The sequence below is a fragment of the Culex pipiens genome, chromosome 1 (assembly GCF_016801865.2).
Source record: "Culex pipiens pallens isolate TS chromosome 1, TS_CPP_V2, whole genome shotgun sequence".
Classification (NCBI taxonomy): Eukaryota; Metazoa; Arthropoda; class Insecta; order Diptera; family Culicidae; genus Culex; species Culex pipiens.
Genome location: NC_068937.1, coordinates 52,916,929 through 52,939,378, shown reverse-complemented (window position 1 = coordinate 52,939,378; position 22,450 = coordinate 52,916,929). Strand labels below are relative to the sequence as shown.

Below are 22,450 nucleotides of genomic sequence, written 5' to 3'. Positions count from 1 at the left end.
TTTTCCAAGGCCTTCGACACCATACCCCATAACAAGCTGTGTACGAAGCTCGAAACGCAATTCAATTTTGGTCCATCCGCGGTGAACCTCATCAGATCGTATTTAGAAAACCGACGCCAAACCGTTTTCTGTGGAGATCTACAGTCAGTAAGCAGCATCGTAGATTCCGGGGTACCTCAAGGCTCGATTGTAGGGCCTCTGCTTTTCTGTTGTCACGTTAACGATCTCCCACCTGTGCTCAGATATTGCTCGATTCAACTCTACGCGGATGATGTACAACTGTACATCGGTCGACTGGGCCCATGCTCCCGAGAACTCATCAGGATGGTCAACGAGGATCTCGATAGGATTGCTGTTTGGTCGCAACGAAACCAGCTATTTGTCAACCAAGCGAAGAGCAAAGCGCTGTTTGTGCAGGGTCGTCGTAGAAGCAAAGCGCAACTTGATCTGCTTCCTCGTATCACCATGAGCGGCCAAGCCATTGAATGGGTAGACAGTGCGAAAAGTCTGGGTTTTATCTTCCAAGCGGACCTGCAATGGGACGGACTCATCCAGCAACAGTGTGGAAAAATCTATGGCAGCCTACGCACACTCCGAAGCTGCACATCCGCTGCTCCAGTCAGTACGCGTCTTAAGCTGTTCAAGTCGCTGATTCTGCCTCATTTTCTTTTTGGAGAGCTGCTACATGTCAACCCTAGTGCTGGTACATTGGATCGGTTGCGTGTTGCGCTAAATTGCTGTGTTCGTTACGTTTACGGCCTCACCCGATATGATCATGTCAGTCACCTACAACGGAACCTGGTTGGTTGCCCTCTGGACAACCTGTACGCACACCGCTCGTGTCTATTCCTGCGCAAACTCCTCACCACGCGCTCCCCACCAGAACTCTACCAGAAGCTGCAGCAGTTCAGAGGTCGCCGCCTGTTGAATTTGATCATTCCCGCCAACAGAACTTTGACCTACTCCAGTTCCCTGTTCGTTCGAGGTGTGGTCAACTGGAACATGGTGCCAACGGAACTCAAACACGGGGTATCGCAAGCAACATTCAAAAGAAACTGTTTAGAGTTCTGGAACAGAGAGTAAACCAAACAAACGCCGGGAAACGAGAGCAGCTTAAGAGCAGCGCGCAGCGTGTAACCACTGTCGCGCCCGGAGGTCCCGGAGCCCCCCTAACCACAAGCTATAGGAAGAGTGGCATAGGGACAACCCTCCTGCTCCTCCGGGGTGCCTGGAAAACACGACACGCCAGCTGAAGAATCCACGGAGGTACCCGAGTGACCCGGGCCCCCCTAACCACAAGTTACAAGAAGAGTGGAATAGGGACAACCCCCCGGGCGCTCGAGTCCCCTGGATGAGGTCGCATAAGGGGCAAACCCCCATCCCCTCGGATGAAGCATGGACTACGCATGGACAACTCAACTCACTACTCGCAACTCAAGAGAACACCGAGAAGAACGACATCAACCAAGGAAAACCGTTTAGTTAATAAGTGTAATATTAGTTAGCAAACACAGATGATACCGGAGGTAGCAATTGAAAAGGTGCAAACCTTACGCTACCAGATTAAATAAATAAATAAATAAATAAATAAAAATTCAAAAAAAATAATTCATCATACAGAACACCAGGTAGTAATTAGTGATCAACGCGCCCAAGTGCTTCTAGCAGATGCGGCGAGTGTAGCTAATTTAGGTAATCTCAAATACTCAAAACTTTAAAATTCGATATCTCTGGAACGAAACATATTCCTTTCTGTCGATAAGTGATTCTTATGTAAAATTGGCCGGGGAATACGATGGTGAGGTCAAATTTAAAAAATAAATAGGGCTGTTTTGAGATACGGCCATTTAAAGTTTTCAATTGCGCAATACAGGTAGAAAACATATTTTAATCTAAATTGTGATCACGGATTCTACGTCCAATTTCCTTCAAAATTGAGTCTAAGACCGACCCTCTAAGATTTGTGGTTCCTGAGTTATCGTCGTTTGAAGATAGGGGTTTTGCTCAAAAATCGCCAAAAAGTCGATTTTTTGGGAGGGTACAAAAATGGAGGGGGTGGTCCGATTTGGATGAAATTCGGGATTTTTGCATGTTTTGATAGTCTCAACAGCTCTGCCAAATTTGAGCAGAATCGGAGATGGTAATTTTCAAGTGCTGTTCCGCTTCGGGTGGAATGACCCATACTTGATTATTCCAAACAAGTGATTTTGACATGCCATTTTGAGTACAACAAGCAATCAATCTTCTCCGCATCGATATCCTTATCAGCGTGCTTTTTACGTAAAACTTTCGCAAAAAATGTCTTTAATTTACTGGTTTTCGTCCATGTCAAATCGATTAGTATAATTATTCTATCCAATCAATTATGTTGAAACCTCCTTTTAAATTTCACTTAAAAAACAATTATTCCAACTTTAAAATATTCACTTTAGGGTCCACTTCATTACCGCATTTTCACTTAAGGGTCCACTGCATCATACTCGGCAGGAGTTGCCATAATCGTTGAAATCAATTTGAGAAGGCGCTTTTTAAAAAAAATCAATTACCCATCCTGAACCCTTAATTAAACTCATCGAGTATCGCTTTATCGTGCTGATCGCCATGACGTCGGCCGACTTTGACAAAAATCGGCCTGCAAACACGCTCTGCTCTGACAAACGACAGCATCAACAACAATAACACGACGACGACGACGCCAACAATGAAGAAAAGTGTTAATTAAATTCAGTACGTCGACATTGTGACGCGTCAGTTCATCTCGTGTTTTCTTATCTATAGTGTCATTTAAAATAAGCTTCTGGAAACGTCAAAATTACATTTTTCCGACAGTTGACAGAACAGAAACGTCAAAATGACCCTTTTTCTGACAGTTTGGAGAACAGAAACGTCAAAATGACATTTTTTCTGACAACTGACAGAACAGAAACGTCAACCAAGCATAGCATGGCATAGCATAAAAGAAATGTCAATCTAAAAAAAAGCAAAAATCTCGAAACGTCAAAACGACACTTGCGACCAGAGACCACGCTATTGGCGAAATTGTTTTGTCAGTGTGCTCGACTGTTATAAATTGTGTACACCTAGGGTGACGTTGGTGAGCACTTGGCAACAGCAAGTGAGATGAAGTGTGCTTTTCTCTACGGGCGTCCGACATCAACGCGCGCGCCCAGCATCTTCTTCCATCGGCTCAGCAGACACGGCCAGACCGGAGGAAAGGTGGCTATCTCTTATTTTTTCTGTTGTTTTGTTGTTCGAATGGCTTGACTAACTTTTGAAAAGTGTGGAACAATGATTTTTTGTCTAATGAAAGATTTAAATCATTCAAAAATGTGCAATTTAATTTAAAAAAGATTTTGCTACAAGGCATTTCAAAATATTACCACAGAGAGATTTTGATATCGGACGATCTGTGATTGCACGATATTTCATCACCTGGGCAAAGATAACAGCAGATGCAAAATAAGTGGGAAAATAGTACGGAACAAACGGAACAATGGGCAAAATATGCGCGCAAATATTGAAGTAGAAAATAAAGAAGAGACGATTGGAGAGTTGGCAACAGATGAATCCAGAGAATTGAAAATGATTATTTGAGGAAGGCAAATAGCCCGTGGCACTTTTCATAATGCTTAAAACAAATTATAGTTGGAAATGGTTTACAGGACGATGAAAATATTTTTCAAAGTTTTTGTCCTTGAACTTTGGGCAAGTTCAAAAGAGGGTGAAGGGGGCAAAAAAATGAATTTTCATACCAAAGATGTAATATTTGAATTTATTTTGTTATTGCATTTCAGACCAGTTCAGTTGTTTTTCAATCATTAGTTTTCAAAAAATGTAAAATTTGATAAAAAAAATCAAAGTTTATGTGGTAGGAACTGTACATCAAAAATTAACAAAAACTCAAGAGATTTTTGAATAAAACCAAATTGCAAAAAAAATATACGAAACGCTTTCGAATGCATTTTCAATTGATATCAGTTGATTGCACTTGTATTTCCGTTAAAGTTCAGAAGTTTTTTATTTTTTCTATCCTACGGGTAGCAAAACCCAATTTAATCCCACCTGGGGTGAGATAGAGCCTTTCTTACAAAAGGAAGATAACGGCAGTTGATTTTTTTTCAAAGAAATAGCAAAAAAATCTGGTCCATTCATTAACAGTCAGGCAACTATGCCAGAAAAGTACCCGTAGACTACTAAGCCCCGTTTTAGCGTTACATGGATTTTCAAAAAGCTGTAACTTGGTGAAAATTACATGAAATATCAATGTTTTATATACCATTGGATTCGAAATTTAATCAACTTTAATACAAAAATATTTAATATGGTGGTTTAGGGGGGCGGGTCCCCGGGGGGAGGGGCCAAAGGAAAAAAAACAGCGTTACATGGAATTCAAGGGCTCAGAGCACATCGTAAAATAACCCAAAATACCAACTTATATAGGTTTTTGGAAAGGGGAGAACCTCTACTTTAAGGGAAAAATGTTTAAAACATGTTAAAATAATATAAACAATTTTTGAAAAATAGTTATCGTAACTATTTTTGCAATAACTATATTCTTTTGAACTATAAAGCCAAATTTTGAAGAAATATGGTCATGCGACATATCAAAATTCATGAAATTATCCCAGGAATCGATATATGAGCAATTCATCCTGATTCGGTTGAACCGGTTCAAATAACCGGTACCGGTTTGAACCGATTCAGTGTTATCGCTGCAAATTATGCCATGCGACATGTCAAAATTCTTCAAATAATCTCAACAATCTATTCGTGATAAATTTTAACCGATTTAGTTGAACCGGTTCAAATAACCGATACCGGTTTGAACCGATTCAGTGTTATCGCTGCAAGTTATGCCATGCGACATGTCAAAATTCTTCAAATAATCTCAACAATCTATTCGTGATAAATTTTAACCGATTTAGTTGAACCGGTTCAAATAACCGATACCGGTTTGAACTGATTCAGTGTTATCGCTGCTAATTATGCCATGCGACATGTCAAAATTCTTCAAATAATCTCAACAATCTATTCGTGATAAATTTTAACCGATTTAGTTGAACCGGTTCAAATAACCGATACCGGTTTGAACCGATTCAGTGTTATCGCTGCAAATTATGCCATGCGACATGTCAAAATTCTTCAAATAATCTCAACAATCTATTCGTGATAAATTTTAACTGATTTAGTTGAACCGGTTCAAATAACCGATACCGGTTTGAACCGATTCAGTGTTATCGCTGCAAATTATGCCATGCGACATGTCAAAATTCATCAAATAATCACAACAATCTATTCGTGATAAATTTTAACCGATTTAGTTGAACCGGTTCAAATAACCGATACCGGTTTGAACCGATTCAGTGTTATCGCTGCAAGTTATGCCATGCGACATGTCAAAATTCTTCAAATAATCTCAACAATCTATTTGAACCTTTGGATTGTAAGTCCAACTGCCGACCAGCGACTCCACCGAGACAGTACCCAGGGAGACGACCCCTACACCTGGACTGAGCTATCGACCTATCCTCTAGGTTAGACCGGGCCAGCATTTACTTCCCAGTATTACAGAAGGCGTGATCATGCAAATCTCGTCTCGAAAAAATGCCACCGGGGCCGACTGGGATCGAACCCAGGCCAACTAGAGGTGAGAGCAACTACGCTTACCACTACAGCACCGATCCCTATAATTAAAAGAATAAACCATAAAAAATCATAAATTACTAATTCTTAAAAGATCCTCAAATAGTCCTTTCTTTGTGTCCCCCTCCTCCCTCGACCTCGACCAGAGCCGAAGGACAAAAACTTTGAAAAATTGCATTTGTCTAAGAAAAATGTAATTACGTAACCAGATTCGGTCCTTATGAGGCCCCAGCACCGAACAGGATCAAATAAAAACAAATTATGAAAAAAAAAAAAAAACAAGAAAAAAACTGTATGCGCTCACGATTCATAGAGGTTTTTGCAAGACCCGCATGGACCAAGTAACCCTCGTCATTTACATGATCTCCAAGTATGGAATATAAGGAGTTGTATTTGATGTGTATTGATTGATCGATCCTCTGTCCTATCCCGGTCGGAAAAAAATCTGGTAAATTAGAGTGTCTGGCGCAGGCGGACGTTTGTCGTGCAGTTCAGAAACACTTGGCACATTTCTTTTAGCCAGGTTTTGCGTGACGCCCGACGAAGCTGGTGAAAATCTGGCGGGATAACTCACAGCTGTCTGGCACAAAAACCAATCGGTTCAATCGGTTAAACCGTGCACGACCAGTTTGTTGCATATTCGCCAGAATTCTGGCAACATTCTTGGGCCAGTCGGGGGGAAAATCTGCCAGACGACTTGCGCAGCTAAGTGCAGCGCCCAAGACAAAACGCCCGCCAGGCGCCCCCCTTTTCCATCTGCGTATAACCTAGTCGTAGCAGCTAAGAGGACCCAATAAAAATAACCCACTCGGAAAATAATCTGCTAAATTCATTCTAGCCAAGTTTTGCGTAACGCCAGACACATCTGGCGAAAATCGGGCAAAATTTCATCCAGCTGTCTGGCAGCAAAATCAACCGGTTCAATCGGTTGAACCGTGCACGACCGGTTTGTGTCATATTCACCAGAAATCATGGCAGAAATCTGGGGCAAATCTGGGAGAATTTCTGCCAGATGGCTGGCGCAAGCCCCCAGACCGAACGCTACAAATGCGTCCGCCATTTCCAACCGGGAAGTTTAGAATAATTAACCCCGAGTAGGCCGCGGGTAATCGGCTCCCCTCCCACTAACATTTACACACAAGATCCTCTGTAATTATTAAGCCAAATGTAATTACAAAAGCCGACTCGGTCCTAACCAGGTCTCAGTACCGAAAAGGACCTAATAAAAATAATTTTATGAAAAAAAAAAAGTTTAGAATAATAATAATTGAAAAAAACCATTCATAGAGTTTTAAAACGCCGAACTCCCAATGTTAGTTATTTTTTCCTAAAATGATTTTTATTAGGTCCTTTTCGATACTGGGACCTGGTTAGGACTGAGTCGGCTTTTGTAATTACATTTTTCTTAAAGCTGGGAGTAATTACAGAGGATTTTGTGTGTAAATGTTAGTAGGGAGCAGATTACCCGCGGCCTACTCGGGGTTATAAGGGAAAGGGATTGATGTTGAAAGACAAGGCGTGGGAAGGGAAGGGGGATTGTGTAGGGGTCTTGGTTGGCTCTACTGGCCTTTGCTTTTGTCCTCAGCCGCAACTCGGTGTCCAGCTGCTGGGGCGATCTTGCTTTGCTTCCGGTGCAAACCAGAAACGACGGCTTTGTGTGAGTGAAGGAAAACTAACTGAAGTGAAGGAAAACTAACTGAAGAAAAACTAAATGGATATTTTGAAATCTAAGAGGAACTAATAGATCAGATAGAGATCATCAAGGTCTAGTTGAGATAACGCGTCTCGCAACCTGGTCTCGGCACCTAAGACCTAATAAAAATAAGTTCGTGAAAAAAAAAATCTTTATACTCGAGATTTAGAAATATTCTATCAATCGCTAAAATACATGTTCAGCAAGAAATAAAGATTGATCATGTATTTTAACAAAATGAGTATAAAGCCTTTAATAAGTGCAAGTGTTTTTTTCAAAACGTTAGTGCGAAAAATAAGTGAAAAGTTATTAGTGCAGTATGGATAGTGACAGTGACTGTGAGGAGGATGAAACAGGATCAGTCGATTCTTCGGACGAAGTGCACGAAGTCGAAGAACAAAGCGACTTAGAAGATATGATGACATATGAGTCAGACGGCGAGGACAGCGATGCTGAAGATAGCTTAGATGGTTATACTGCTAAAAGTGGTGAGTTCACAACATGATAAACAAATTCATATTTAACCCTCTACAACCCAAATCCCGCCTCTAGACGGTTTCGTTTAAAAAAAAACGCCAAAAATCAATTTTTCAACAAATTTTTTATCTTTAAAAAGCAATGGAAAGAAGAATTCTTAAGTTAAAAGAAGTATGCAGTAATTTTTGTAGTGTCCCAGACTATGCCTTTACGCATTTTTTGAAATTCAAATGATAATGGTGCCATTCTAGAGCAAAAAATGTGAAAAACAAGCAAAAAATGGAAAAATGACTGTAAAAATATGAAAAATTACAAAGTCAAAATGTAATGATAGGAGGTGCTCTGTTCGAGGCTGGCCGATTGTGGGTAGTGGACTGTATTTAGGTTGAGGTGACTTACTGCAGTGGGATCGCAGGAGGAAGGAAAAACAGTGCAACTTGTAGGTTTTCTTGTATATTTTCTCCTTCTTCTTCCTCTCCTACTTCTCACTACACTACACTTCTTCTTCACTCACAGCTGCGACGATTGCGTGTTGTCGCTTCGATGGTCGGACGTGTTCTGACGCGAGCGCCTTGCGCGCGCGTTTCGTGGATGACGTTTCGTTTGACGTTTTGACGTTGGCAGCTGCTGTCACTTCACAGTGGGCGCAGGGGTGTGCGCGCGGTGGGGTTAGCACTTCGGTGACACCGAACATGCTCAAAATTACATCCTGAACCCTTGAAAAATATAAAAAAAATCGAAAAATAAAATTTGGGCACTAGAGGGTTAAGTTTTATATTCAAAAGATTAATTATAAAATTAATTCTGATATTCAAAATTTAAACATTTAAGGAAAAAATAATAAGAAGTAAGATTTCAGAAAATTCGATAGGTCAAACAAATTTTAATTTCTTTTTCAGGTATGTTCTGGAGCAAAAAACCACAGATGGTGCCATCGTCTACACCAAGCAACCAAAAAGCTTCACTGACTTCATTTAGCATGAATGCAGTTACAGCAGCTGATTTCTTCAAACTTTTGATTACCCCTGAAATGGCTGATGCGATTGTGAAGTATACGAATCTGCACGCTGAGCAGAACGGGGAGAAGAATTGGAAGATGTTCACAGTGAACGAGTTTTATGCTTACATCGCTTTCCAAATCGTTATTGGTTATGAAAAACGCCGAAAGTGTGCCCTCGCCCGTCTATATACTACAGAACCACTTCATCGCCAACCGATTTTTAGTACGATTATGGCAAAAACACGGCTCGAAGCAATAATCCGAAACATACGTTTCGATGAACGCGCTACGCGCCAGAAAAGGATCAGCGAAACAGGTGATCGTGCAGCAGCCATTCGCGAAGTTTTTGACGCTTTCGCGGATAATTGCGCTAAAGCTTATGATCCTTCGGGTGTCGTATGTGTGGACGAAAGGGTGGTCCCGTGCCGAGCCAAATGCGGTATCCTCGTATTCATTGAGAACAAACCAGGTGGGAAGGAAGGAGTTAAGGTTTTTCTTGGCGCTGACTTGGAAAATTCCTACGGCTTCTTTTTTCAAATATATTTTCCTGGTAAGTAATGATTGTACAGTCGACTCTCTGGCTGTCGACAAGGAGAGAGTCCACTGTATCATATTTCTGGAATATATCGCATATCATGTTTTTGAAATGTGGCAATAGTTTGTTATATCTTTTACATTTTTAAAACTACAGGATCTCATCTATTGTCGAACAACTACATACCACCACCACCCAAGAAGCGGAAATCTACCCCGAAAACGGTTCCTACCGCTAACAAAAAACCTCGCGAGGAGAAACAAGGGATGCGTGTCGTTCTTGATGCAACGGAGAGGATACAGGGCAGTGGGCGCGAAGTGGTCGTAGATAATTTTTTTACGTCGGTTGAGGCTGCGAAAAAGTGCAGGGAACGAGGCCTGTTCCTTACCGGAACTCTCCGCAAGTGCAAACCAGATATACCTCGAGAAATGCTCCCCTCTAGAACGAGAACAGTGCACAGTTCTATTTTCGGTTACAATTCTGACCTAACGATCACGTCCTATGTTCCGAAGAAAAATCGTGCTGTCGTGTTTTTGAGTAACAACCCCAACCTTTGTGGAGTGGGCGAAACAACTTCTAAAAAGAAGACTGTTGTAAATCTACACTATAACGTCGGAAAGGCGCCAGTCGATAATCTCGATAAATCGACCCGAGAGTTCTCAACTGCGCGAAAAACGAAACGATGGCCAAATCGGATGATGATGGACATTGTGGACCTCGCAATGCATAATGCTGAGATTCTGCACCACTTGAAATACCCGGAATGGAGAGCATCAACCCGGCAGAGCCGATTTAAGTTTTTTCAGAAACTGTCGTACGAGCTGGCGTACGATTATGTACGATCGCGTGCGGATGCCGCCGTTGATGGATGCATTCACAACGACCTGAAGCAAGATTTTCAAACGTTTTTCGCTGAATTTGAACGACTGTCTACATATGAATCAGAAGGTAGTATATAGTGAAAAAAAAGTTACACAATAGATAAAGACATTGTTTTTTTCAGCAACGTATAAGGCAATGTGCGTTATATGTACTGGTGATAAGGAACTGAAGCCGTGCACGAAGTGCGAAGTTTTGGTTTGCCAAAACCATCAGCGCTCTAAAATGGAATATCTTTGCGTAGGCTGCCAAGGTGAAACTCTCAACAACCGAGGAATTGAGACGAAGTCAATGTGCTACTACTGCGTGGAAGAAGTTAAACGGAGCCGAGTGAAATGCTCAACATGCAAAGTTTGCTGCTGCGACCAACACCGTGCCGAAATATCATTCAAGGTGTGCCCTGATTGCCGATCCTAAAATATCGTTAAAAGTGATGTCAGAACTAAACTAAAATCATTCTAAATCAGCGCTAAATGTTTCATCGTTTGACAAAGAATAAACCAGCTAGATTTACCATAAAAGAAAACAGAAGATTATTTCAATAATTTTGACATGCATCGTTTGAACATTATAGCAATTATAACGGTACAACCAAATCGGTTAAAATTTATCACGAATAGATTGTTGAGATTATTTGAAGAATTTTGACATGTCGCATGGCATAATTTGCAGCGATAACACTGAATCGGTTCAAACCGGTATCGGTTATTTGAACCGGTTCAACTAAATCGGTTAAAATTTATCACGAATAGATTGTTGAGATTATTTGAAGAATTTTGACATGTCGCATGGCATAATTTGCAGCAATAACACTGAATCGGTTCAAACCGGTAGCGGTTATTTGAACCGGTTCAACTAAATCGGTTAAAATTTATCACGAATAGATTGTTGTGATTATTTGATGAATTTTGACATGTCGCATGGCATAATTTGCAGCGATAACACTGAATCGGTTCAAACCGGTATCGGTTATTTGAACCGGTTCAACTAAATCGGTTAAAATTTATCACGAATAGATTGTTGAGATTATTTGAAGAATTTTGACATGTCGCATGGCATAATTTGCAGCGATAACACTGAATCGGTTCAAACCGGTATCGGTTATTTGAACCGGTTCAACTAAATCGGTTAAAATTTATCACGAATAGATTGTTGAGATTATTTGAAGAATTTTGACATGTCGCATGGCATAATTTGCAGCGATAACACTGAATCAGTTCAAACCGGTATCGGTTATTTGAACCGGTTCAACTAAATCGGTTAAAATTTATCACGAATAGATTGTTGAGATTATTTGAAGAATTTTGACATGTCGCATGGCATAACTTGCAGCGATAACACTGAATCGGTTCAAACCGGTATCGGTTATTTGAACCGGTTCAACTAAATCGGTTAAAATTTATCACGAATAGATTGTTGAGATTATTTGAAGAATTTTGACATGTCGCATGGCATAATTTGCAGCGATAACACTGAATCGGTTCAAACCGGTACCGGTTATTTGAACCGGTTCAACCGAATCAGGATGAATTGCTCATATATCGATTCCTGGGATAATTTCATGAATTTTGATATGTCGCATGACCATATTTCTTCAAAATTTGGCTTTATAGTTCAAAAGAATATAGTTATTGCAAAAATAGTTACGATAACTATTTTTCAAAAATTGTTTATATTATTTTAACATGTTTTAAACATTTTTCCCTTAAAGTAGAGGTTCTCCCCTTTCCAAAAACCTATATAAGTTGGTATTTTGGGTTATTTTACGATGTGCTCTGAGCCCTTGAATTCCATGTAACGCTGTTTTTTTTCCTTTGGCCCCTCCCCCCGGGGACCCGCCCCCCTAAACCACCATATTAAATATTTTTGTATTAAAGTTGATTAAATTTCGAATCCAATGGTATATAAAACATTGATATTTCATGTAATTTTCACCAAGTTACAGCTTGTTGAAAATCCATGTAACGCTAAAACGGGGCTTAGTAACTTGACTGTTAATCAATTCAAAACTCAACAAGATTTTTTTCATAAAACTGAAAAGCGCTGGTTTTTGCCTCATTTGCCATGGCCGGGTGTAAGCTGTGCTCGCACACAAGCATTTTCGTTTTTTTTTTAAATCAGAACAAATTATTTGTGAGGCAGAGAATTACCTCACAATTTGCGATGTTCGTAATGTTTTCTGCCTATCGCTAAATTGTTCGTATTCTCTGAGTGTTTTTTGCACTTTTCAAAATATCAAGAATTAACGAGAAAACAAAATAATTCCGTCTTGCTCCAGAGCGTTAAAGTGGTTACAAAATGACTGGCACCCGAGAATTTGCCGTGTTGTAAACGATGTAACGGTAAAGCCGCATAAATGTTCTTGAAAGCTTTGAAACGCCTACTGGAATTCACTAAACTGACATTTAGGCGTTAGGCAAAATTGTGAGCTTTCAATAAGCAAGCCAGAAAATTATGTAGTATGCATTTAGGCGTTTTTGGGATTGGGAAGCATACTGCGACTGAGCGCTCGGTGAGACTTCACTACGACAAACGCAAACGTACCGAAAGAACCACCTTGACTCATACGCTGGGTTCATTGCCGACGAGCCGATACGATGAACCAAAATACTAACACACAAAAAGGCTCGTACCGAAGCTAGAAAACCAAACCCGCGATGTGCGTTGTCACTGGCGCATGGGAAGCTTGGACGCTCACCAGAAATTCGTTCACTCAGAGATCGATCAGAGAATGAGCAAAACAAAAAAGAAAGGCAAAAGAATGAGCATGGGGCTTCAGAACGGATAGCTGCTTGCATCTAGTTTGCGTTCACTGAAGCTTAAATAGATAATCATGATAGGCGATGTGTGATGAACGAGCAATCGATAAAGCAACTTGCACTAAAAGGGGGTAATCTAGTATTAAAACTCTATACGCGCCAGCATCACGCGCCAGCATTGCTCGCGTCTGCATTTGAAGCTCAACTTGACAACGATCGTCCATGATTTTTTTGCAGATTTTTCGAATGAATATTTCTCGAGAAATGATTTGGGAACGAAGCTTGAATTGGCGTCGGAGCCAAAAGCAAACCCTATACCTTTCTTTAGTAAGAAAGGCAAAAATGGAAATTTTCTAAAATCTGAACGGAAAATCCGAGTGAGGTCAAATTTGTTTCAGAACATCGAGTATGGTCTAAATTATGATATGGAGAAAAAAAAATAGATAAAATGCCAAAGGAATAGTTTTGGCATTTGGTGAAAATTGGCTTTTACCTTTTTTTAGGGGTTTTTCCCCCTCACAGTGAATTAGTCCACAAGGTGTAAATCAAGAACCACATTGCCGACATGGATGACAATTTGGGAGGATGTAGGGCTCGAAAAATGCAATTTTTTGGATAAATAAACGATTTCAATACTTCAATTGGGTACTAAAGCCCTGTGTCAATTTTAATGTACAACGGTAAAAAACACGATTAAAAACCATTTCTGATCACTTTTTTTCATTTTAATGCAAAAAAAAATTGACAAGACAACATTTTTTCGATGGATCAACTATGGTCCCCTTGGAACGAGCTGTCAAGTAGGAGCTTTTCTGTCAAGAAGGACCGCGAGGATTGGTAAGCAAAAATGCTAACCACTAGGCCATGGCGACTTGGTGAGCATAGACTGGAATTAGGAATACTGTTACAACCAACCCGCAACGCCTTTCGAGGTGTATCCTAGGGTTCTACCTCTCCTACTAACATTGAGTCCAAAACCTCCCTACAAACATCTATACCACTAAGGTGACGTAGGGGTCCCTGCGCACTTTAGATAGGTGTTTACTAACGATCCTTCATATCCCTGAGGATAGCTTGGACCCGGCCTGGACCCCCTTATGCCCTGGGCTGTATTACACACTCATCAAAAGATGAAGCCATGGTATCTCCCGTGTTGGATTATTGTTCCGGATGAGGGTCTAACACAACCAGACCAAACAGAGGGATAAGCGTTGTGGAGCCTTCCGGTGGTGGGGCGTCCTCCAAATGCTAATGCTAATGCTAAAGAAGGACCGCGAGGATAATTTTTCAAAATTGATTTAAAAATCCATTTTAAACTCTTTGTGGTCGTACAAAGGGTCATTGTACTTAGAAAAATAAGCTTTATCGCTGTAACGCTGTAACAATAACGTCAGCAATCTAAGCTTCATTTTAGGACCCAATTTTCGACCGAATTTTCATTTGAAAAACGGCTGATCAGGTGAAAACACACTCCGAGTCCCCTTAAAAAATGGATAAATTCAAATTTGGTATGGAACTGGTTTATGTTCAGCACATCCCCTTTCAAATGTGCCCAAGAGAGCTTAAATCCATAATGTGGGCTCTGAGAAACCCCCTACCACAAAATTGAGCACTTTTTTACCACACACGGACGTCACGCGTGCTCTACAATAAATTAAGCGCAAAAATTCGGATATTGGAGGTAAACCAACTCTGTCATTGTCAATCGATCGGGCGTCAAAAATCGATCGTCTATGATTTTTTGCAGATTTTTCGAATGAATATTTCTCGAGAAATGATTTGGGAACGAAGCTTGAATTGGCGTCGGAGCCAAAAGCAAACCCTATACCTTTCTTTAGTAAGAAAGGCAAAACACACATATCACTCAAGGGCTCATAAGTGGCATCATAAGTGGTCATAGCTTGATACAGGGTTGCCAGATCTTCAATATTTTAGACTCATTGGAAAGGTCTTTCGATAACCTAACCAACGATGGGTCGGATGATGTATCCGGACATTGTTTACATACATTTAAGTGAGATCTGGCTACAAAAAAGTACATAAATATCACTTAAGTGGTCGTAACTCGAGACAGGGTTGCCAGATCTTCAATGTTGTGGACTCGTTGAAAAGGTCTTTCAATGACCTAACCAATGATGGGTTGGATGATGGATCCGGACATTGTTTACATACATTTAAGTGAGATCCGGCTACAAAAAAAGTACATAAATATCACTTAAGTGGTCAGAACTCGAGACAGGGTTGCCAGATCTTCAATGTTGTTACGCTGAAAAGAGTCCCAAAAACCCGTTTTAAAAAAAGTTAAATTTGGTATAAAGTTATAAAGATTTATTACAATAGATTATGATAGAAATAGATGTAGTAATTAGACAATCCTTAAGAACATTACAATTTCTAAACTATTTCCCCCTTCTGACGAAGTTCTGGTCTTCCCCTATCCACATCCAGTCTCCGCCATTACAGGATACTGTCCTTTGCCCTGATGCTCCCTACCCAATCCCGGCTTTGATTCTAACTACTGATAAAGAGAGATAAAGAGCTGAGAAAAGGTCAATGCGGATGGAACCCAAATTAAGCTCAGTTTTCCCTCACAAATACTCGTAGTAAGTGTGAAAAAAAAAACTATGAAAAGTATGAAGAACGACAAGAAGAATAGTGAAAAGATGCGGATGCAACGATGATGATCCCCCCACATGGTGTGAAAGTAGAATGGTAGGAAGAGCAAAAGAAGAACAGAAAATTAGGAATAAGAAATGGTCAATTCGGATGAAAAGTTAATTGGACTCACCCAAATGAAAATAAGCTAAACAGGAAAGTCATCACCGGGAATATTTTGAGTGATCCAGAATCACTAATCAATGTGGCTTGATCGTTTCCGTGGTGTCCAGAATTATGTCGACTTCAACATCATCGCCATTTCCACAAAAAAAAGCTTCATATTTACACGATTAATTTACAAATCCCTTCACTCTTTCTGCAAAATTCACAGCTTTTCAGTTAATTTTCCCCGGAAATAACTTATTTAGGTTTCCCAAGCCATTATTTTCCTCAAATAATCAAACATCGTAATAAAAACAAGTAATATAATTCCAAACATTTGTCCTATCTTTTCTCTCTCTCTTTTTCGTCAGGTCTACATCGCGCTGTTCAAGCCGCTGCGCGTGTCGCGGCACCAGTTCAAAAAGGTGCTCAACTGCATGAAGCTGGTGCGGTCGCTCAAGTACCAGGAGATCTACGCCCAGGAGAAGGTCACCAAGGTGGACAGCCTGTCGCTGGTGCTGTCCGGGAAGTGAGTACACGCCACTGTTTGCTTCGTTTTCGTTGTTTATTTTATTAAGATGAACAGGGTTGAAAAAAAAATGATTCCATTACACACTCGTCAAGTTTCTAGTCGAAATTGTTGGGATCGTCTGGCTCCTTCCAGGAGTCACATACCAATACCCTGACCTACCCTCCCAGCGCCTACTGCGAAACTTTTCCCTCAACTCCTTCATCGCCTTCTCCGCCTCCTGGGACTGCTTCCTGGAGTTCATCGCTCCCATAATCCGCCAAAGAACCTCAACACTAAGTTGATCGATGAAGGTGGCATCCTGCAGCAGCTCCACCAACACCCAGAACTGCTCCTCACCAAGTTCCGTTTTCAATCCTTCACCAAGCTCGGCATAATATTCCCGCTCCTCGTTGATCCGCTCGATCACGGTCCGAAGTCTCGCTGGTTGCTTTGTGCACAGCAGAGACCGCATCAGCTGACTCTGGCGACGCTCGTCACCAGCGGACCCTTGTTGCTGCTGTTCCAGCAACCACTGGAACTCCGCATCGCTGGCTTGCTGTGCTCCGAAGCAGAACACGGTGACCGTATCGTCCGGAGGAAGGTCGGTACTGTTCGCGAGGAAGCGTTCCCGGAAGGTGTTGTACGAGGTGGCGAGACAGTCCGGATTGCCGGCTTGGCAGGCCAGGAAGGTGACCGCTTTGCGGACGGATTCGTCGTACAGGGATGTGGGCGGAGCTTGCTGAATGTTGGCGTAGAAGCGTGAGGTGAGGTGGTTCAGGAAGGTCTGGAAGAAAAATGGACAAACTGTATTGATGGAAGAACTTTTGGTCTACATTTGGGTAGTTACCTTGAAGTTGTCCTGATACTTGAACGTTCTCAAATCTTGCTTGGACGGGTTGATAACCGGAAGGGCAGCATACCACACGAGCGATTCCGTTTCATTCGGCAGGAAGGTCAGCAAGTCGAACAGGACGCTCTTGTCGAGTTGATTTTGTTCGTGGAAGTGCAGTGCATCCGCAAACAGCTGGGCACGATTCTCTCGAGGTATGCTGGAGATGTTTGATCGAAGTGCCTGTGCGAGCAGCTTCCAGTTTTTCTCGTCGTAGTTGATCCGGTACAGTCCAAAGTGACGCTTGCTGAATAGGATCCACTGGTTGGAGGTTGCGTTTGTTGGGATTACCGTGCTTGGCTCTGCGAGCCAATGAATAGGACCGACTTCGTAAAAGTTTGCTTCGGACTCTTGCGCGTAGTTGTACGGAATGATCCACTGTTGTGACTTGCCGCGGTTCAGTAAGTGTTGTGTTACGGTGATAGTACTATCATTGTAGTTACGTTCTACTTTCAACACTGGCAAGCCGGAGTTCGCTGTCCAGGTGTTCATGATTTGCTCGATTGACGTGTTTCTTGGGAGTAGGTTGGATCCTTCGGTAACCTTCTCCAACTCTTGATACAGATCGTTCGGAACAACCGCATCCAGTTGGTGGTTCTTCAGGAAATTCCGCATAACCTGCTGCCAGCTGGAATCTCCCACAATCTGGCGAAACATGTTTAGCACGCTGGCAGCCCGCTCGAATATCGCCGGACGGTAGTTATCCCGAATGTCCCAAGGTGTCTTGCACTCGCGCGTTATCGCATCGGGTCCATGATATCGTTGCCTCATTCCCTTTGGAATCGCTTCCAGATTGAACCACTCCATCCAGCGTTCGGAGGGCCGCGCGAGATGCAGCGCGTAGTACATGTACAGCGTTGCGAACCCTTCCTTGAGCCAGACGTAGTCCCACCACTCGTGCGTCACCAGGTTACCGAACCACATGTGCGCCATCTCGTGGCTGATCGTCTGCAGGGTGATCATCTGATGGTCAAGATCATTCGTCTTGGGATCGTGCAGCAGACTGTCCTCGCAGTACACCACAAGACCCCAGTTTTCCTTCGCTCGCCACCAATTGGACGGTATCGGAACTTCCAGGTGGGTCAGCTTGGGCAGGTAATCCTGGTATGGTAGCCCCGTGTGTTGGTCCAGAGCTCCCAAAATCTCTGCTGCAACTTCCAGCGGATACAGCGTCTTGCTGAGTTCGGATCCTCTAGCTTTCGTGGTGTGATTCCCGCTTCCGGACGATCTGTAACCCTCTGTAACGGTGAATGCCAGCAGATACGTGGACATCTTTGGAGTCCTCTCAAATCGGGACACTACGTAGTCCCCTTCCAACGGTTTTGCGGTATCAATCAGCGGCATATTCGAATCCACCGATCGCGACTTGTGGTGGACCATCTCCAACGAGAAGGTAGCCTTCATACCCGGTTCATCGAAGCAAGGGAAAGCCGACCTTGCGTACGTCGGTTCAAACTGCGTTGCAAGAAAGTTCCTCTGAACTCCTTCCTCATCCTCGTACTGTCTGACAACACATCCGACACAATTATTCGCTGCGAAATCGATCCGAAGGAGGTAGCTTCCAACTTCAAGATCATCGTCCTTCGTGAGGACCAACTGCTGGTTGCTTTTGTCAAGATTCACTCGTAAAACCCCACGATCATTCCCATCCAAATCGCTCAAACTCACGTTCCGTACCTCGATCCCCAGCGAATGCAGCACGATCTTCCCGGTCGGTTCCACCACGTTCACCGCGATCCCAACCGTCCCTCGAAGATCCTCTGCACCTTGGTGCACTTCTGTCCTCAACCGAACATCGTAATGCGTCGGAAGTACGTTCCGGGGCAGTCGGAACTCGTTACCGTTAGCGGCGGCGATGATCGCTGCAGCTGCCAGTACGATCGCGATCACCATTGTGTTGGAGGTGCTGAATGAAACTGATAGTGCAAGTCGATCTGCGGAACAGTTTTGTAGGGGTGGGAATCGGGGTGGGATTTCCCACCAATTAATGAGATAAGTTGCAGTGGTTGTGCATTAAACTGATTGTAATTAGTTGGAAGTGAGCTGAGTTAACCGGTTACGTTTCGCTGGCAATGTTTTGCTTCCTCGGAGAGTTGCGAGAAAGTGTTTTCGTAAACATCAACTCTATGCTGTAATCGATTAGCTATACGGAGAAGTACTGTTATCAGCATCCTTGTGAAGAGCTAGGATGTTTTCGTTTCCGCAAGGCTTCCACAGTTCAGCTTCCGTTGGCTTACATATAAAAACTACCCGTACATCACTGAACCATCAGTTGATCACACCCATAGCTCACGATGCTGAACAAGTACTCCGGACTTCTACTCTATCTGATCGCTGGAGTCATCGGCTGGAGCGATTACCGCCCAACGCACTACGATCTCCATCTGAGGACGGAGCTTCAAACCGGAGCCGGGGAACTCCAGGGAACGGTTCGGATCTCGCTGGATGTGGTGCGACCAACCGGGAACATCGTCCTTCATTCACTCGCACTCTCGATTCGGAACGTGAGTTTGTTTGATTCGAACGTTCTGCAGAAGCTGAAAGTGACTTTTGATGGCTATAAACATCAGCTGATTTTGATTGCTGATCGCGAGCTGAGTCCTGGAAGTTATGAGCTTTGGATTGAGTTTACGACAAATACGAATTACGGCTGGAATGTTCAGTCGTATGTGGATGAGGCGCGAGTTCGGAAGTACGTCGCGGTGACGAGATTTGAGCCGACGTACGCACGAGCGGTGTTCCCGTGCTTTGACGAACCGAGATTCAAGGCGACCTTCTCGTTGGAGGTTGTGCACCATGGGAATCTTTCGGTGAGCTCGAATATGCCACAAATTGGTTCGCCAAGATACGTCGACGAAAAATACGTGGTGTCTCGGTTCGAACGGTCTCCAAGGATGTCGACATACCTGCTGGCGTTCGCCATTACTGAGGGTTACAAGTCGTTTAAGAGCGGTCATCACGTAATAGAGGCCCGGCCTTCAGTATTGTACAAGGCACTGGACTCATTTTTAATAGCAGATGAACTTCTGGACGAATACACTGGACTACCGTATCGTAACTACATGCCCAAGCTGACACATCTGCAGATTCCCATGCAAGCTGACAGCTTTGCAAGCGATAACTGGGGACTCATAGTCCACACTGGGAACATCCCCGTGACTCCGAGTACGATCAGTCATCAGGTGGCGCACATGTGGTTCGGAAACTTGGTGACTCTGGAATGGTGGGACAACACGTGGCTCAAGGAAGGATTCGCCGAGCTGTACGCGTACTACGCACTGGATCTGGCTCGTCCTTCCGAACACTGGATGGAGTGGTTCAACGTGGTAGTCAAGCAAGTTGGGTTGCAAGGTGGGTCGCGTCTCGACAGGATTACCAACGTCGGTTGTAGGACTTCGGAACAAATCAAACGCAGCTACCAGCCTAGGATATTTGAGCGAGCTGCCAGCGTGCTGAACATGATCCGACAGATTGTAGGAGATTCCAGCTGGCAGCAGGTTGTTAGAAGCTTCTTAAAGAATCACCAGCTAGATACGGTAGTTCCGAGGAATCTGTACATGGAGCTGAGGCAGGTTACCGCAGGATCCGAGCTATTCCCAAAGAACATCAGCATCGTGAAAATCATGAACACGTGGATGATGAACTACAGAGTTCCGGAGCTAACCGTTGAACGACGGTATAACGATAAGACTATACACATTACACAAACTCAGATGGATCGGAATAGTTCCACTGAAGGGTACTTTTTTTGGAAAACGTCCAAACTCTGGAGATTGCGAGACCAGAACCAAACTTGGATCATTCCGTACAACTACGCACAGGAGTCCGACGCAAACTTTGACGAGGTCGGGCCTATTCATTGGCTCGCAGAGCCAAGCAAAGTAATACCAACTAACGCCTCCTCCAACGAGTGGATCCTACTCAGCAAGCGTCACTTCGGACTATACCGGATCAACTACGACGAGCAAAACTGGAAGCTGCTCGCTCGAGCCCTTCGCTCGAACATCTCCTGCATGCCCCGAGAGAATCGTGCCCAGCTGCTATCGGATGCGCTCTACTTCCACGAAAAGGATCAACTCAACAAGAGCGTCCTGTTCGAGCTGCTCACCTTCCTGTCAAACGAAACGGAATCACTGGTCTGGCACGCTGCCCTTCCAGTCATAGCCTCGTTCAAGCAAGACTCGAGAGCGGTCAAGTACCAGGAATACTTCCAAATCTCCCTGGAACATCTCACAGCCCGCTACTACGACACCATCCTGTCAACTTCACCCTCATCCCACCACGACCAATCCGTCCGCAAAGCGGTCACCTCCCTGGCCTGTCAGCTCGGCAACCCCGACTGTCTCACCTCCGCCCACGCCAAGTTCCAGCAGGCATACCGCTCCTGCAACAGTACCGACCTGCCGTCGGACGACGCCCTCCACGTGTTCTGCTTCGGACTTCAGCATGCCAGCGATCGGGAGTTCGGCTGGTTGCTGGGACAATTCGATGCCGGTGACAAGGGTAAGCGAAAGCAGTTGATCGAGTATCTTGCTTGCGTCAAGCAACCGAACCGGTTGCGAACCGTGATCGAGCGGGTCAACGAGGACAAGGCTGACCTGGTGGACGGGCTGTACCGGGGGTTGAAAATGGATCTCGGTGAAGGGTCGTGCTGGCGGTTGGTGGAACTGCTGCAGGATCGAAAGTTCACCGAGCGGATCCGTACCGCGGTTGTTCGCAAGCTGCTGATGGTGATGAATGAGAGGATGCAGTCGGAGCAAGCGGAAAGGGCGGTCTGGGAGGTTCGGAACAGGGTTGAGAATCGGTTGCGGGAGTTTGGGATTCGGGATTGGCGGACTTATCGCAAAGTGGAGCTGGAGGACCCCAACGGTGCGATAAACAAGCTGCTGGAACATTCTTTTGCAACGGCCCAAGTAGATGACTTTTTCACTATCAGGTATAGATCAGACCTTATCAAAAGTATGCTGGAAATGTGAAGAACTGTCGCAATACTTAGGTCAATATGACGTAATCTTGTAAGTTAACAAGCAGCTTATCCCATTTACACTCAATGTAAACTAGAGTGAGCATGATGAACTGTTTGTTTACATCCATAGATACGTCAAGATAACAGATAATAGCAACACGAAACAGCTGTCACTCTAAAATGTCAACTGAGAGGCTAGTCTATCATAAGATTGACGCCACTTTGAAAATATTGTGTAGAAGTGCATTTCTCCATGGCAGAAGAATGTAAACAATCACAAAGTAATAATCTGTGTTGTCACACAGCAACTTTATTTTTTTTATTTGAATAAACATTAA

The 22,450-nt window shown here is 43.4% G+C and overlaps 4 protein-coding genes across 16 annotated transcripts in view; 3 read left to right on the top strand and 1 right to left on the bottom strand.

Moving 5' to 3' along the window:
• LOC120412379 (blood vessel epicardial substance) overlaps positions 1–22,450 on the top strand; it is a 171,291-nt gene that overhangs the window by 122,181 nt on the left and 26,660 nt on the right. For all 11 annotated transcript variants that reach the window (XM_052706299.1, XM_039572852.2, XM_052706298.1 and 8 more), the window contains one exon: positions 16,118–16,275. In XM_052706299.1, the coding sequence (XP_052562259.1) occupies positions 16,118–16,275 (158 nt within the window). The remainder of the gene's footprint in view (positions 1–16,117; positions 16,276–22,450) is intronic.
• On the top strand, positions 8,338–11,145 carry LOC120412359 (uncharacterized). Of its 3 annotated transcripts, XM_039572784.2 has the most exons (3): positions 8,338–9,363; positions 9,505–10,296; positions 10,352–11,145. In XM_039572784.2, the coding sequence occupies exons 1-3, from the start codon at positions 8,715–8,717 to the stop codon at positions 10,642–10,644; spliced, it is 1,734 nt and encodes a 577-aa protein (XP_039428718.1). In that variant the 5' UTR covers positions 8,338–8,714; the 3' UTR covers positions 10,645–11,145. The 3 variants fall into 3 exon arrangements, with proteins under 3 accessions (XP_039428718.1, XP_039428725.1, XP_039428731.1); XM_039572791.2 differs by having other exon boundaries at positions 9,505–11,145; XM_039572797.2 differs by having other exon boundaries at positions 8,338–10,296.
• Positions 16,302–19,105, bottom strand: LOC120412352 (aminopeptidase N-like). The gene is made up of 2 exons (XM_039572771.2): positions 17,105–19,105; positions 16,302–17,041 (listed from the first exon to the last, which is right to left on the bottom strand). Exons 1-2 carry the CDS (start codon positions 19,037–19,039, stop codon positions 16,355–16,357), a joined length of 2,622 nt encoding a protein of 873 aa, XP_039428705.1. The 5' UTR covers positions 19,040–19,105; the 3' UTR covers positions 16,302–16,354.
• Positions 19,425–22,437, top strand: LOC120412346 (glutamyl aminopeptidase-like). Its single transcript, XM_039572760.2, has one exon. The coding sequence runs from the start codon at positions 19,441–19,443 to the stop codon at positions 22,120–22,122; it is 2,682 nt and encodes an 893-aa protein (XP_039428694.1). The 5' UTR covers positions 19,425–19,440; the 3' UTR covers positions 22,123–22,437.

What these genes read in the sequence shown, in the direction of transcription:
- LOC120412359 (XM_039572784.2), top strand. Translation starts at nt 8,715, where the DNA reads ATGTTCTGGAGCAAAAAACCACAGATGGTGCCATCGTCTACACCAAGC. An exon ending in TTTTCAAATATATTTTCCTG is followed by an intron (nt 9,364 to 9,504) that starts GTAAGTAATGAT and finishes TTAAAACTACAG; the next exon opens with GATCTCATCTATTGTCGAAC. An exon ending in GTCTACATATGAATCAGAAG is followed by an intron (nt 10,297 to 10,351) that starts GTAGTATATAGT and finishes TGTTTTTTTCAG; the next exon opens with CAACGTATAAGGCAATGTGC.
- LOC120412352 (XM_039572771.2), bottom strand. Translation starts at nt 19,039, where the DNA reads ATGGTGATCGCGATCGTACTGGCAGCTGCAGCGATCATCGCCGCCGCT. An exon ending in AGTATCAGGACAACTTCAAG is followed by an intron (nt 17,042 to 17,104) that starts GTAACTACCCAA and finishes TTTTTCTTCCAG; the next exon opens with ACCTTCCTGAACCACCTCAC.
- LOC120412346 (XM_039572760.2), top strand. Translation starts at nt 19,441, where the DNA reads ATGCTGAACAAGTACTCCGGACTTCTACTCTATCTGATCGCTGGAGTC.